The sequence below is a fragment of the Micropterus dolomieu genome, linkage group LG07 (genome assembly GCF_021292245.1).
Source record: "Micropterus dolomieu isolate WLL.071019.BEF.003 ecotype Adirondacks linkage group LG07, ASM2129224v1, whole genome shotgun sequence".
In the NCBI taxonomy this organism is placed as follows: Eukaryota; Metazoa; Chordata; class Actinopteri; order Centrarchiformes; family Centrarchidae; genus Micropterus; species Micropterus dolomieu.
The window spans coordinates 22,581,899-22,597,245 of record NC_060156.1 but is presented as its reverse complement, the minus strand read 5'-3'; the positions used below and the strand labels follow the sequence as shown (position 1 = coordinate 22,597,245).

The following is a 15,347-nucleotide window of genomic DNA, read 5'->3' as shown; positions in this document are numbered from 1 at the left end:
CTGTAATCCAGTCGATGGGTCCTTGAGCAAGATACTGAACCCCAAACTGGTGTGTGAATGGGTGAGCTTAGAAAGCGCTGTATCCCTCCAGATGAGCAGTTGGCAAGTGAATAGGTGAATGTTATTTAATTAATGATGGTTCTTTGTAGAACCACAAAGCTATTTTTTTGAAGAACCTCTTAAGAATCATTATTTTTCCTTGAGTAGGGGTTGTTCTGAAAAAAACAGCCCGCGGAGTGCTTAGCCAATTAATCAAAGTTAATTGACAGAGAATTTAACTATTTTGAAAATCAAGTCCACTGACCATTCTAACAGTACTTTGATGCTATGCTTGTAGAGAGTAAAATATTAAAATCTGAGATGTCATTTTGTCATGTGTGTCACTTTGTACACATTTCCTTGTAACTCGAATTTGAGGATTTGCTGCTTTGCACTGTAAATTGAATACATTTAGGTTTTTGACTGTTGGTCGGACAAAACAAACAATTTGAAGATGTCGCACATTAGGCTCTGGTAAATCATGACATATATCCTCAAATGTTGGCTATTTTATGGACTAAAAGACAGACGTCAATTGCAGCCCTGCTTAATGTAACTGCAGTTTTATTGGTTTGCTGTTGTCTCTCTGTTGAACTGTTCAGCTTGTATCTCACCTCGACAGGGGTCAGACCTTTCTAGGTCACCCTGTCATGTGTTAAAATCCCTCTATAGGACACCCACGGGGCTTTTCAGAAAATGCCCTCAAGGGCGTTGCTTTGGAAACCATATCAGCCAGACCACAGAGATGCACTATATGCAATGATATGTACACAGTAAAATGTCATATTGTGTGTGCAGATTGTATATGCATGGAAGCCACCATATGGCTGCGCTCCCATACATACACACACGTTTAATTCGCTGTGGCACACAAACACACACACACCAACACCACCATATGGTTACTTTCTCATACTTGACTGTACAAAAACTTTATTTGTTCTTCTTCTAGAGTTGAACAAATGCAGAAAACACACTTAGAACACACACACTTGTATGTGTACAAATCAATAAGGTTGGGGGTAGTGTGCCTTTTGATTTTGTCTGCAGAACATGGTGTGTGTGTGTGAGAGAGAGAGAGACAGATCATTGTTTATATTTTTCAGGTCAGTTGAGCTGTCTGTCTTGCGTTTTCTGACTGCTGGTTTGTTATGATTGATGCGCTCTGTTGTTCACCTCAGGCGTTACACACACACACACACACACACACACACACACACCCTACTGATGCAGCAGTCTTATCCCTAAGGCAGGCTACAAGTTTTTACTGTACCATTGTTGCCTCTTTCTGGTCTGTTTCACACTCTCTCTTTCTCTTCCTCTCTTGCTGGGTTTCTTGCTCTCCATCAGGGTTACTTGAGGACAGAGTTAGTTGGTTTCACTACAGCTGGGTTTGTTCACTGCAGTACAGAACACCACAGCACCGTCTAATGTATCACACCTCCAATGGGATAAGGACACACACACACACACACACACGCGCGCACACACACACACACACACACACACACACACACACACACACACACACACTCAAATGTGTGATTGCGTATTGGGGCTGAACAGCATCCAGACAGGATTACTGTAAGACACTAGTTTGTTTCAGGCCGCAGCATAATAGACATGCATGCACACACATTTCACTTCTGACTGCATGACTTCTAGAATACCTTTCTACACTGGCTTTCTTCTTGGAACCATTTTCTTCTTTCTGCAGCCGATCAGTACTCCAATGCACCTCACTGTTGCTTTCCCAGTGGCAGTAAAACATTCTTTTATTTTATAATCATGAATAATTCAAAATAATGCGTCAATATTTGAATTTATTTTGCACAGGATTGTAAATATGATGTGTGCCGGGAGGGCAAAAAAATGGCGTAAATGGAATAAGAAGGGCTATTATTCACAGCATGATCAAAGATACACTTATGTAGATTATTATAAAACTTAAAAATAGTATAACTATGAAGGAGATGTTATGCTGTAAGGTAGGAGACAAGTTTGAAGAGCTTGAAAGAGAGGAAATCTGTGAATTAGTTTGGAAATAAGAAAGCAGTATTCTAAAATGAGAAGGTGAAGTTTCTGAAATAGCCGCATTGATCTTGTAGCACTGATTCATCCTTTCATCCAGACACTTGTCATGTGATCCTATTTGTTTTATTTTCTCTCATCTATTTGACGAGTCATCCCGTCATATGTTTTAAGCACCCATTTGGCCGTCATTTATTCGCTTGCCAAAGAGGAAGCCTTGTGGTTGTTCTGGTGAAAGCTTACACTCTTTCTTGCTTAAGTGCATATGGCCTGTGGACCCTGAAGAGCCAGTCATTGCCTTTGTAGTTTCTGAGGGCTTCAAGTGGGCATCTCTGCATCGCTGTCTTTCTGTTCTCTCATCTTGCAGATACAGTGCATCGTTTATTTTCATATTAAAAATTCATGCGTGGGAATTTAATCATAGTTCATGTGTGGTTAAGGTTAGGCTGCTGGAACTGCTGAGTGGAGCTTTCCTAATCATTTCCCCTCATTGGAGTGAAGTGAAAGCAACTTCCTCTCTGCAGCTTCCTGGCAGAAGGATGAGCAGCGTAAACAGCCGGCGCCTTATATGGACACTGGCTGTAATACAGACTGTGTGTTTGTGTGTGTGTTCACTATGTGTGAAGAATATTTATAGAAGTCTGATAGGAGGACATACGCACAGCTGGCATAAGCTCTCCCACTAGTGCAACGGTTAGAGGGTCTTTACAAAGCCCTAATATGTTAGGATTCAGGTATTCTTCAACAATCAGCATTACTGTCTTAAACAGTGTCAGCTCTTTATAGTGTAAAAAAGTTCCCTAAGTTCATAACGTGTGTGTGTGTGTGTGTGTTCCAGTGCTGTGTCATGTTTGCATGCTTCTTATAGCAGTAAAGTGAGCTCTTTATCATAAATTGTCATACTGAGATCAGTCATACTGATCTTGGCTTATTTGTTCATTCAGATTAAGATTCTGGTCCTAAGTACATCAACATTTTGAGAATGATGTAGATCTATTCATATTCCTGTGTAACACCATTTTCTGGCGAGTCCTTATTGTTTAAGGATCCTTCTCGAGTTCTCTTAATAGGGCACTGTTAGCAGCAGAATGTTACAGTGAAGATGAGACTGGAAAACAACAAAACCAGGAACAAAGAACATTTTTAGTTTAAATACGGGCTCCATTATGGGCCAAAGTGGTAACTATGCTCACAACCAAACCTTCAACTGTGTCTTATGTATTGATCCATTCATTTAGTTGCATTTTTTCCTTTTCTACAGATCAATGTGCGCGTCACCACCATGGACGCTGAGCTGGAGTTTGCCATCCAGCCCAACACGACAGGCAAACAGCTCTTTGACCAGGTGAGACATGCATTCACTTCAAGGACCATGGTCCATGAGTAGACTGTGAGGACAAACACTTCTACAGCAGATAGAAGGGTGCAAAAAATGCATATAGACGGGAGTAGAGAGTCAGAATTCAAATTCAACTTTGGTCTTTCAGAGTGAACTCTGTGACCTGCTGGAAGAATCAAATTGTTTGTTATCCATTACTAATGAAAAGCAATACTGAGAGTGTGTGTGTGTGTGTGTGTGTGTGTGTGTGTGTGTGTGTGTGTGTGTGTGCCAGTGGGTGCTTGGCTGGGTTTAGGTTGGTACTGGTTCTGTGGAAAGATGGCACACAAAGGTGCTCTTTGTCTAAACTGGGAGCTTTTAGGAGACAGTGGATGTACGTGTTGGGTTGATGGTGTGGGTCTGTGTGTGAATGTGTGTCTGGGAAGTAAAAGGGCAGCTTTCAGCATTGTTTCATGTCAGGCTCTAAAGGTTTGTTGGGCTTGTGGTGACAAAATGAAAGAGAACATCTTTCTTTTCTGTTTTTTTTGTTGTTGTTGTTTTGTTGCTTTATAGTATGAGATCAAATGACAGAATTGCTTTTAAGGCTGTGCAAGACAGACTAATGACGTGTTGCTGTGTGAGGGGAGAGTCATGAGAGTCTGTACATTTTATTGTCCAATCAAACTCTGGTGTTCAGACATCAGATTTGTTTGTTTTTCCTCCTGTTGTGGATAACTGCCAAATGCAGACAACGCAGTGTTACATTATGATAATTCCAGCTGTGCCAATCGGCCCACTAATAGCTTTTAGAGTCATACCACTAAATAAGAAATTGTCTTTATAGCCCTCTGTCTAGTGCATGGCTCTGGGGATGGTTGTCTTAGTAAGCCAGTCCATCACTTTGGTCAAGACTGAAATATCTCGAACTATTGAACTGTGTTTGATGAACTTTGTGCAGACATTCATGTTCTCCTCAGTAGGTATTATGAAAGCATCATGTCTTCAACTTAAACAAACTTACTTTACTAACAGTGCTACAATTTGTCGTACTGTAGTAGTCTTACAATTTGGTCAAAATCCAATGATAGCTGCTAATTAGCAAATGTTAGCTTGCTAAGACGCTAATCTAAGATGGTGAACGGTGAAGATTAAATCTTTTACCTGTTTAAAAAAACAGCATATTAGTGTTGTCATAGTAAACATTTTTGAAGAACCTCTGAAGAATCATTATTTTTCCTTGAGTAGGGGTTGTTGAAAAAAATAATCAACCACAATGAAGATAGTGAAAATATTCATTGGTTCCGTTTTAATCCCAACCAGACTTGAGGAAGGTGCAAGGCCCACTGACAGCTAGGAGAGAAAGGAGTGGAGACAGAAAGTGAAAAGTGAGTGAGCTGACGGGTGTAGAAGTAACGATAGACCTCAGTGGTGGGTGACGCTGTGAAGTTTCAAATGTCCATCATCAACTAAAAATAGACATAGATAAAATAGATATCCCCTCTTTGAAAAAGACAGAATGAGCATTAGCAAAGCACAAAATTAGGTTTTGTTAAAATGATGTGAGATATCCCTGAAGAATACATTAAGTTTTTGGGAATTTGTAGATCACGAGTGGACGAGGACAGCATGAACAAGTGAGATGGGATACATTACTAATGCTGAACGTGATGCCGGCACTTCAATATGCATATTGAAAACTGATCAGCTTCAACTAGCAGCTTTCCTTCAGCATGCACTTGTTCGGTGTTTTGGTATGAAAACATTCACGTCTCTACATACAGCTCAGGAATTCACATGTCCCTCAGTGAATGGTGAGTTCTGTGATAATGTGTCATGCAAGAGGCGGCCTTCCAATGGTCCTGAGAGCTGTTTCATTTTTAAATTAAATGATGCAGATTCATGTGAATGAAGAGAGAGCTCCATTCATAGTGAGTCTGTGGAGCTAAATATAAACACCCTTAAGCTCACTCAAACGCACACAGAATGATAAAAGGCCTTAGTGAGATAGGAAAGCTTTTTAATCAAACACCAAAATGTAAGCCTCTGAACATGAACACTTTGATGGACCACAATCACACACTTTTAAAGTTATCTTTATAAAGTGTGTGTGATGATAAGTGTTTTTATCATTCATGAAAGTAAGGAGTCCTATTCACTCCCAATGAGCTTGATCTTTCTGCCCCTTTTATGTTGCCCATTTTTTCTCTTCTCTCTTCCACTTATTATTCCTTCTCTCTCATCCCGATGTTCCCAAATCATTCATCTACATTCTAAGGCTTCTAAATTTGCACGCTGAGCTCTCAGCATCTGCGTAGCTGTCGCTGCATACCGCATTCCCAGCCCCACTGGAGGCGCTCTGCGTTTGCGTGGGTGTGTGTGCAAATATGATTGATTGTACAGTTATAATTTCAACGGTGGTTTTTATTTATTTATGCCTGTGCTTATTCAAAACACATTATTTAATGTGTTTATGTGAGCATGTCTTTCTGAGTGTGAGAGTTAATTATATGGTCAGTAAGTGTCGTCTTATTGACTGTGTAAATCACATTAGGTCCTGGGGAAGCATCTGCATCCCCTCGGGGACTCCCTCACTCTCTCTCTCTGTAAATAGAGGAACGGTTTGTGAATGACAAAGAATGTGAGCGTGTTTGAGAGAGTATGAAGGGAAGACCGATTAAGAACTGAAGGGGGACGACTCAAAGATGGAAGACAGGGAATGAAAGAAGGGAGAATTCAGAGCGAAGCTTGTTGAGCATCATCAAACTGTTAACTTGCAGTTCTAGAGCAGTTTTCCCAGGGTAATGGGATCTCCTATTGCTGATCTGTTTGGATGTGTGTGCATTTTTTATGGCAACATCAATTAATCATAAATAACTGGACACACTGTGTCCTCATCATTTTATGTACATTTGTGTTACAACCATATAGACAACCATATTTAAGACAGAATAGTGTGCTTTGAATTTTTCATCATATCCTGTAAACTGATAAAAACAACAGTGACACATTTGCGTCATTTCAGGTGGTGAAGACGGTGGGTCTGAGGGAGGTCTGGTTCTTTGGCCTGCAGTACACAGACAGTAAAGGCTACGTCACGTGGCTCAAACTCAACAAAAAGGTGAGACACCCTGAACACAACCTATCAAAGACGTCCTGCCCATGTGAACACTTCTGGTTCATTTATTTATTTGTGTTTTTTATCATTTGTGCTGATACATTAATTCCCACAACCTTGTGTGTATAATGTTACTTAAATATTCTGTTTTGTAGAAGCTTTAATGCAAAGTGCCTAAAACCAGCATTAGTAAAATGCATCAATCTGTGTATCTTTAATCTTGTTTTAAATGAAACCTCAGATTTCCTTGAGACAGTCATATGTTTACATACTGTAAATAGATAAATAAATAAATATGATGGCAGGGGGTGAAGGGTGTGAGATGAAATGTCGTGTGTGGGTGTTCTCTCCAGGTGACCCAGCAGGATGTGAAGAAGGAGAATCCTCTGCAGTTTAAGTTCAGAGCAAAGTTCTTCCCAGAAGATGTTTCTGAGGAACTCATCCAGGAGATTACACAGAAACTCTTCTTCCTGCAGGTACTGAAACACTGATAGATTACTGGTCAACAAAAATGATACTAAGAGCAGGTGGACATGAGCTGTGATTTTCAGCTGTTGTCGTGTAAGCAGGATTTCGGATCTTAAGGTGAGAATTTGTCAACTGTCCGGTAAAATTCTGTTTGTCAACTACTACCGACTATTAGGGCCACTGTTAGACAAAAATAATAGTAATTGAGACTTTGAGAATTAAGTCATAATTGAACAGGTTGCTTTAAGTCATATGTGCATATGAGCAGCACACTTGTCTCATCCAGTACAGTCCCAAACCAGGTCATATCAGCAGATTAGTAACGTAGGCCAGACAGCCTATAAAGCAAGTAGAGTTAAAATGAATAAATTTAATAGGTGCCATGCACATTTAAAGAGGTTACTTTCCCAAAGAAAAGACACAAAAGATGAGATAGACTAAATCCTAAATCATGCCTACCTGAGTGGTATCAGTACTGAAACTCCAATATTGTATAGTTATTAGTGTAGATAATATAACAATACCCAGCTTTACTCTGCTCTGTTGGAAAAAGGCAAATGTATACATTCTTGTCATAAATCCCCAAACTTTTTATTATGTCTGTACTACATTTCATGGTGATCCCTCTGAAAGTTCTCAAAATATAAATATTACACTCCTGACAGGCATACTGACAGATGTGACTGCTGCTTTTTTCATGACCTCTAAGGTAGGAAAGGTTGACTGAGCATCTCAGTCATCTCCGCAGGGAAACTCACTGGGGTTCAAACTGCAGGCTACGACTGACCGTGTGTGTGTGTGTGTGTGTGTGTGTGTGTGTGTGCGTCCTCCCTGCAGGTGAAGGAGGCCATACTGAATGATGAGAACTACTGTCCCCCAGAGACAGCTGTGCTGTTGGCCTCCTACGCTGTCCAGGCCAAGTATGGAGATTACAACAAAGACAACCACAAGCCTGGCTACCTTGCCTCCGACAGGCTTCTGCCACAAAGGTACAGTGTATATGCATATACACAATACTATAGATAATGGCTAAAAGAGAGAATATACTGTAGTATTGTAGTATTTGTTTTATCGTAGTATCTGTGTGTGTGTGTGCCCTGTAGAGTGCTGGAGCAACACAAGCTGACTAAGGAGCAATGGGAGGACAGAATACAGACCTGGCATGAGGAGCACAGAAGCATGCTCAGGTAAGTTTACGAGTATTATGATTTTTGAAGATAAACATTGTTTGTATGTTCATCTGTGTGTCTGTCTGTCTGTGTGTGTGTGCACGCAGGGAGGATGCGATGATGGAGTATCTGAAGATAGCTCAGGACCTGGAGATGTACGGCGTCAACTACTTTGAAATTAAAAACAAGAAGGGCACAGAACTTTGGTTGGGCGTTGATGCCCTGGGACTCAACATCTACGAGCATGAAGACAAGTAATCAGCTCACACATACACACACAGTGGCTACAGACATGACCCCTGGGTTTAAGACTCTTCAAAGGATCACACATAAAGCTGTGGGGTCCCAGGAAGATTAACCCTTTCCTGTGCTGCACAAAATATTATTTATCCCAGTGGAGTCTTCAGTCACGCCGGTGGGATCAGGTCACAGTGTGATCTTTCCTTTTTATATTCATATTTGCAAGTTTACATTTGCACCCTTCAGTATGCTAGATTGAGCAAACATTTGTTTTAATGTGGTAGGCTATATAAAGGCAACATCAAAAGTAAAGGCTAAAATAGCACAAGACTCCTAAGGGTTATTCTGACTCTCCTCAAGTCCTTGCTTTGTTTTATAAATTCTACTCCAGTTGAATTTGATCAGCACTTCATCAAAACTGAAAATAAAGAGGAAGAAATGGAAGAGAAGTTGCTGTCAATGACAACAACAACGCCCACTCACATTGTTTATTTTAGGAAGATTCCCGGCTACAGTTGATACCATTGCAGTTAAGAGGAATATATTTCTTGCGGCAACATGTCCCAATCAATCTATATATATAAAAATTTATTTGCTATTAATAAAATAAATACTATTTAATAATCTGGGAATAATTGAAATAAAATGGGACTTCTAAGTTAGCACCCACTGTGGAAGATTATGAACTGTAGACTTTCTCAGCTCAGTCAATGACTATGGATTGCATTGGTTTGACTACAGCGCCCTCTTTTGGTGATGAACAGCAACGCTGATAAATAACCTGAAAACATCCTCCATTCAGTTTTTTGGGACATACATTAAAAAAAGTAAACTTTCAAACCATGATAAAACTTTTGTCTTCTGATTGTTAATTAAAAATCTTGTTACTGTTGCCTCAGGTTGTCACCAAAGATCGGCTTCCCCTGGAGTGAAATCAGAAACATTTCCTTCAACGACAAGAAGTTTGTCATCAAGCCCATCGACAAGAAAGCTCCAGTAAGTGTTGGGCTGATGTGCGATTGATGATGATTTTTTTTACTAATTTTTTTATTTTTATTTTTTATAGCCTCATGTCATCCTTTGTATCTCCTCAAGGACTTTGTGTTCTATGCCCCACGGTTGCGGATCAACAAGCGCATCCTGGCGTTATGTATGGGAAACCATGAGCTGTACATGAGGAGGAGGAAGCCTGACACCATTGAGGTGCAGCAGATGAAGGCTCAGGCCAGAGAGGAGAAGCACCACAAACAGATGGAGAGGTACAGTACACACTGCTTTTCCTATTCAGGAGTATAGGGTGATCTGGAAGCGCCATCTTTAATTCTTTCCTACTGGGAAGTGATTAAAGATGGTGCTTCCAGATGGTGATTGTTGTTCCGGTTTTTCCAGTATTTTATTTAGGGCTTTTTTGTCTATTCGTAATGGTTTAACAACAGACGTACACACAGGCACAAACACACTCTTGTGTAAATGCGTTAACATGAAAGCATAGATAAAGTAGTCTTGTGTCATGTGTAAGTTATAATGCTGACACTGGCGAACTGCAAAATGTCAACTCTACTGATTTTTTTCATTCTTTTAAAAAAAGAATGAAGAAAAGTCATTCTTTTTTTAAACAAGTGAAAACATTACAAAGTGTCTCAAAAGCAAATCGAATTTGATTTTTCTAAAATCAAATTTAATTCATTACACTGATGCCCTCCTTATAACTTGTGGTGTTAAAAACACGGACATATCCAGTATTCCCAGCTGCTTGCTTACTGTATGATTAGGGCTTTGAACTAGCAGTCATTCAAATGCCGTGTGAAGAAGCTAATAATATTTGCATGTAAAATATTTATCAAGAGTACACACATAAATGATTGTCTTTGTCCATGCACTACCAAAGACAATTCAGCATGAGCCTATGTAAACATAAAATGAAGTTACTTCACAACTGGGAATTTGTGTTTCTTTGTTTTTCATTTGCGTAGTCTACAGGGAATGTAAATGAGAGGAAAATGCAACAACAAAATAGAATATTACCTTTCCTTTACTGGCTATCTAAATTACTTCATTTAATGTTTTTTGCTCTGTTAATAACTTACAATAAAATGTTAAAAAATAAAATATGTAAATCAATGACTGCAGGTAGGATTATTGGTCAGTTCCCTTCTCCTAATCCATAGCAGTAGGGGGCAGTGCTGCATTCAAAAACCATGCTGAGGTTTCTCGTCTGCAGAGCTGGGTTTTGTATATCTATGTGTTGGTATGAAAGGCGAGGATCTGATGTTTGTTTTTTTTTAAACATCATTGGTGTGGGCTGCTGCTACTGTGGAGACTGCTGCATTCATTTCTGTTTTTGTTGATATTTTTGTTTCACTTGAAGGCATCAATTGTCAAAATGTCCAGGTCACTTTCCATTGTCCACAATCTTTGTTTTTTTTTTAATGGACTTGTGAAGTTTTAAATGATCCCTTTAGTTAGTAGAAAATTACAAAATACAAAAGTACAACATCATACCACTGTAATCAGATATGAAATTGGATTTTGATTTAAGTGGAGTCCATTTATCATTTTACCACTCAGCAAAACTGAAATTAACCAAATGGAAGCTGAGAGTGGTTAGTGGGGAGTGAGTGCCCAAAAAAATGCCTGAAATATGTCACAAAACTAAATACTGTTCCTACATGTTGGACGGTTTACATGCACACAATAAACTAGGTTACTGTAATAAATCATGTTACGCAGGAAATCAGAAAACATGTTTACATGAAGGGAAAACAGCAAAGACAGCATTGGGGAAAGTGTCAGACTCAAAACAAAACATTCTGTACATTTTCAGGTTGATTATTTTCATGGTGTTTAACTTCAGATGATCAACAGATAAGTTACTGGCTGGGTGTGATGTCTGTTGTTTTCACAGAGCGCAGCTGGAGAACGAGAAGAAAAAGCGCGAGCATGCGGAGAAGGAAAAGGAGCGAATAGAGCGAGAGAAGGACGAGCTGATCGAGAGGCTGAGGCAGATCGAAGAGCAGACACAGAGAGCTCAGAAAGGTACGAGTGAGTGCATCAACATCAAGAATGTACAGTATGTGCTCCTGTCATTCTATCTTTGTGAGGACCAGTTTGAAATTTAGACCTTGAGGATGAGGATTATTGTGGAAAGTGGACTTTCTGTCCTGTAATTTCTTCAAAGAGTTGTGAAGAACAACTGTGTCAGAAGTTGGCATTAAAAAAGTTATTGTATCAGAAACTAAATCTCGGGTATCAAATGTGTATGAAGTATAAAGATTTTAATGATACTCCGCCTTGTTTTAATAAATGTTTTTCATGTCTTTTTTTTTATGCTGGATTATTTTCAGTAAATTTGTTGCATATATTATTTTTTTATACAATTTTTATTTTTTATAATTATTTTTGGGGGCATTTTTTCCTTTATTTGATAGTGACAGGTGTAGAGTCAGACAGGAAAGGAGAAAGCAGAGTGTGACATGCAACAAAGGTTGCCGGCTGGAATTGAACTGGTGAAAGTTGTGGCCGTGTGTCTTCCGCTGTAACCATTAAGCTCCTGGAGATAATTTAAAACCAGCACTGATGTTACTTAAAGGTCAGCCAAGAAAAACACAGTCACAATGATGCCTGCTTGCGTGAAAACTAACGTCATATCTCCTGTCTCTCTGAATTTGCATAAAGTGAACACTAACTGGGAGGAGAAACTTCAGGTAGCAGTAGGCTGCATTTTAAGTGCTTCACATGAATCCTGCTAGTTTACCATGATAACAGTCATGTTGATGCAATAACAGCCCTTGTCACAAGTTATCATTGTGCAAAGAGATTTAAAGAAAGGTATGATTTACAGTTATGGCCTTTTAAATTAGGGCCATGAAAGAATGAACATTTCAGGCAAAAACAACTGTTGCAAGTTTACCATTACCACCAGGGGTTTATTCATACGCACGTATTCTGAATGTACTTCTGAATGTATGCGTGCAGAGCTGGAGGAGCAGACTCGCAGGGCGCTGGAGTTGGAGCAGGAGAGGAAGCGGGCAAAGGAGGAGGCAGAGCGGCTGGAGAGGGAGAGGCAGGCGGCAGAGGAGGCCAAGGCAGCGCTGGCTCAGCAGGCTGTCGACCAGATGAAGAACCAGGAACAACTGGTGACTGTACTCTCACATCTATCCCAGCCACTGTTCCCATCTCCAACATTCACTTCTTTTAGTTTAGTGCTTTTGTGCAGGTGAAAATTACACAATTTGAATTCAGGTGGTAACAACTAACATTTACCTTGCAGTCATGTATTTAGTGTTCAATTTAATATTTTATTAATTTAATGAATCAGGGCTCATAAACAGTGTAGACTCTTAGGCAGCTTAATTATTCAACAAGGTTTTTGTAACAAAGCTACCAAACCACACCACAGTTATCTTATTAGAGGACTGACTAATGCTAATCCCACCGTTTATGTGTTCACAGAGAGTTGGGTTGAGAGCTGGTGACTGTGAAGAACATAGCAAATGATTCACATAATATTTATACTAAACCCATTCAGTGAGCCATCGTGCCTTGTAGGGAAGCATCTCTGTGCTTGATGTTCCACTCATTTATTTAGACGATTCCATTCTTTGTTCACCTTCCTATATATAATAAGTACATCTGTGCAACATCTACCACCAACTTAGAACAAGTGGAGTAGGATTTAAAATGTTTCTCTTTTCAGAGATACTTTTTATTGTTAAATTTCATTTATTAGTTTGAAGTAAACCTTTAATCACCAATATATGACTAAATGTATAATCATCTTTCCAGGTATCTATTGATTCTTCTTTTACTTATCATTTAAGTTTATTATTGTACATATGTTAAAGTCATAACCAGCAGTGTTATATTTGTTTAGTTCATGGTTACTGATATGTTTACATTGGTCTGTGGTCATGAAAGAAGAATCATTTCTAAAGCAAAACTACCAGTTACTCAAATATGAGAAGTTGCTCATTCTTTCTGTTTCATATTATTGTAAATTGGAAATACCTTTGGGGTTTTGGACAGTTGGTTAAACACCACACTGAGTCCAATTTGGTAACTTTTACTGGCACGTGTTATTTTTTACAGGCTGCTGAGTTAGCGGAGTTCACTGCCAAAATTGCTCTGCTTGAGGAAGCCAAGAGGAAAAAAGAAGATGAAGCAACAGAATGGCAACACAAAGTAATGTAACATGTATATATGTGTGTCTGTGTGTGTGTGTGTGTGTGTGTGTGAGAGAGACATCTCGTTATGTGGCACGCTGTTAGCACAAAGGGAAATGGCTTCAAACCCAGCCGCAGTCCCGCCTCAAACCCTGGTCGGCAACTTGAGCTCCACTGAACATACGGGAGTTTTCCTGGGTGGGAAGCTGGCATGGGATCATGTTTTTATCACTCCCTATGGACTCCTTCTGATTGGTCACGGCACCTGCATATTGACAGTGGAACGAGGATGTTACATTGAAACTTTCTGAGTTAGCAGTGACTGCAGGGCAGAGAAAACTGACAAAAAATGGGGGAAATGCAGATATACACAGAAGTGGACAGATAATTATATTGTGCACATACTGTGGTTTGACCTTTTTCACAAGCAAGGGCCACACAATCAGCAGATACGATTAAATGACTTATTGATGATTGAAACAGAAAGATGTACAAGGCTTGCAGTTGCTGAATAGACATTCGGAAGGGGAAGCTGGGATAGGGAAATCCAACGGACCCCCTATAACCCTATGGAGAGGAAGAAGGAGATGAGGAGGCAGGACAGAGAAAGGGGTGAGGGGAGGTGCAGAATACCAGAGTAAAGAAGAGGAGATGGGAAGTGTGGGTATTTATGGAACTGCTGGCAATGACGTGACTGAGTCAAGTGATTAAGTTGTCCCTCTCCTGAAACTCTGCAAATTAGCGCCACCTAAAAAATATAGACGTTGCTTGATGTACAACATAATCAGAAAATGTTGCATTTTTTATTACCCATAAGATGAGCAGTCCTGACCACCAGAGGACCCTGGTTACAATAGAACATTCAGTGAATATCCATCCATTGTCAACCGGTTATCCTGTGTATCCTGGGTCGCGGGGATACAGTGAACAATTGGAAACAATGTTTTAATGGGTGGAAAGCAAATATTCTGTTAACTAATATACATTTTTTTACTATAAATGTTGGTATCTTTATATAAAACTATTTTTGTTTTAAAAAAATGTTTAAATGATGCACTGTATGGCATATAGTTATTTTTCCAAAGCCTTTCTACAAAAACATGCCTACAAGAACAATATGAACATAAAAACATTCCTAGCCCACTCACCATCTGTGCCTGTAGACGGGTGGATGTGTGAGTGTACACATAAGTGTGTGTGCACACGTATTATTTGGTTTCCATCCATCTATCGTCAACAGCTTATCCTGTGTACAGGGTCGTGGGGGGCTGGAGCCAATCCCATCTGACATCGGGCGAAAGGCGGGGTACACCCTGGACAGGTCGCCAGTCCATCACAGGGCCACACATAGACAAACAACCAGTCACATTCACACCTAAGGACAAATGTCTTTGGACAGTGGGAGGAAGTCGGAGCACCTGGAATTATTTGATTTGCATTATTTTATTTTACTAGCGCAAAGCTGCAACTAAATTAATGTCTTTTTTACAGTATCAGTGGTTTTGGTGGTTAAGTTGATGTTGATACTGGAACTGTTTAGTACCAAATGGTCTGTCAGGATAGAGGTGCATGCCAAAAAACCTTTACATATAGGCTAGTCACATATGGGGGGAAAGTAGCACCTAGAGTGCAAGTAAAGCTTAATACATTTCTGCATGATATTAACTGCTTACTCTAGGCTTGCTATACAGTACAAAGCCTAACCCACATTTGCACCACTCATTAGAATGAACAGCATAGTTCCGTTTAGAAAGCACCATTTTTTACAAATAATTCAAAGGTTTTATTTATAATATTATATAGTA

The 15,347-nt window shown here is 39.6% G+C and overlaps 1 protein-coding gene across 2 annotated transcripts in view; it reads left to right on the top strand.

Annotated features, from left to right (window-relative positions):
• Nucleotides 1–15,347, top strand: part of LOC123974170 (radixin) — a 40,295-nt gene that overhangs the window by 21,081 nt on the left and 3,867 nt on the right. For both annotated transcript variants that reach the window (XM_046054660.1, XM_046054659.1), the window contains 11 exons: nucleotides 3,332–3,415; nucleotides 6,411–6,506; nucleotides 6,857–6,979; nucleotides 7,809–7,960; nucleotides 8,075–8,158; nucleotides 8,248–8,394; nucleotides 9,280–9,376; nucleotides 9,476–9,639; nucleotides 11,286–11,416; nucleotides 12,356–12,516; nucleotides 13,469–13,561. In XM_046054660.1, coding sequence (XP_045910616.1) covers nucleotides 3,332–3,415; nucleotides 6,411–6,506; nucleotides 6,857–6,979; nucleotides 7,809–7,960; nucleotides 8,075–8,158; nucleotides 8,248–8,394; nucleotides 9,280–9,376; nucleotides 9,476–9,639; nucleotides 11,286–11,416; nucleotides 12,356–12,516; nucleotides 13,469–13,561 — 1,332 coding nt within the window. The remainder of the gene's footprint in view (nucleotides 1–3,331; nucleotides 3,416–6,410; nucleotides 6,507–6,856; nucleotides 6,980–7,808; nucleotides 7,961–8,074; nucleotides 8,159–8,247; nucleotides 8,395–9,279; nucleotides 9,377–9,475; nucleotides 9,640–11,285; nucleotides 11,417–12,355; nucleotides 12,517–13,468; nucleotides 13,562–15,347) is intronic.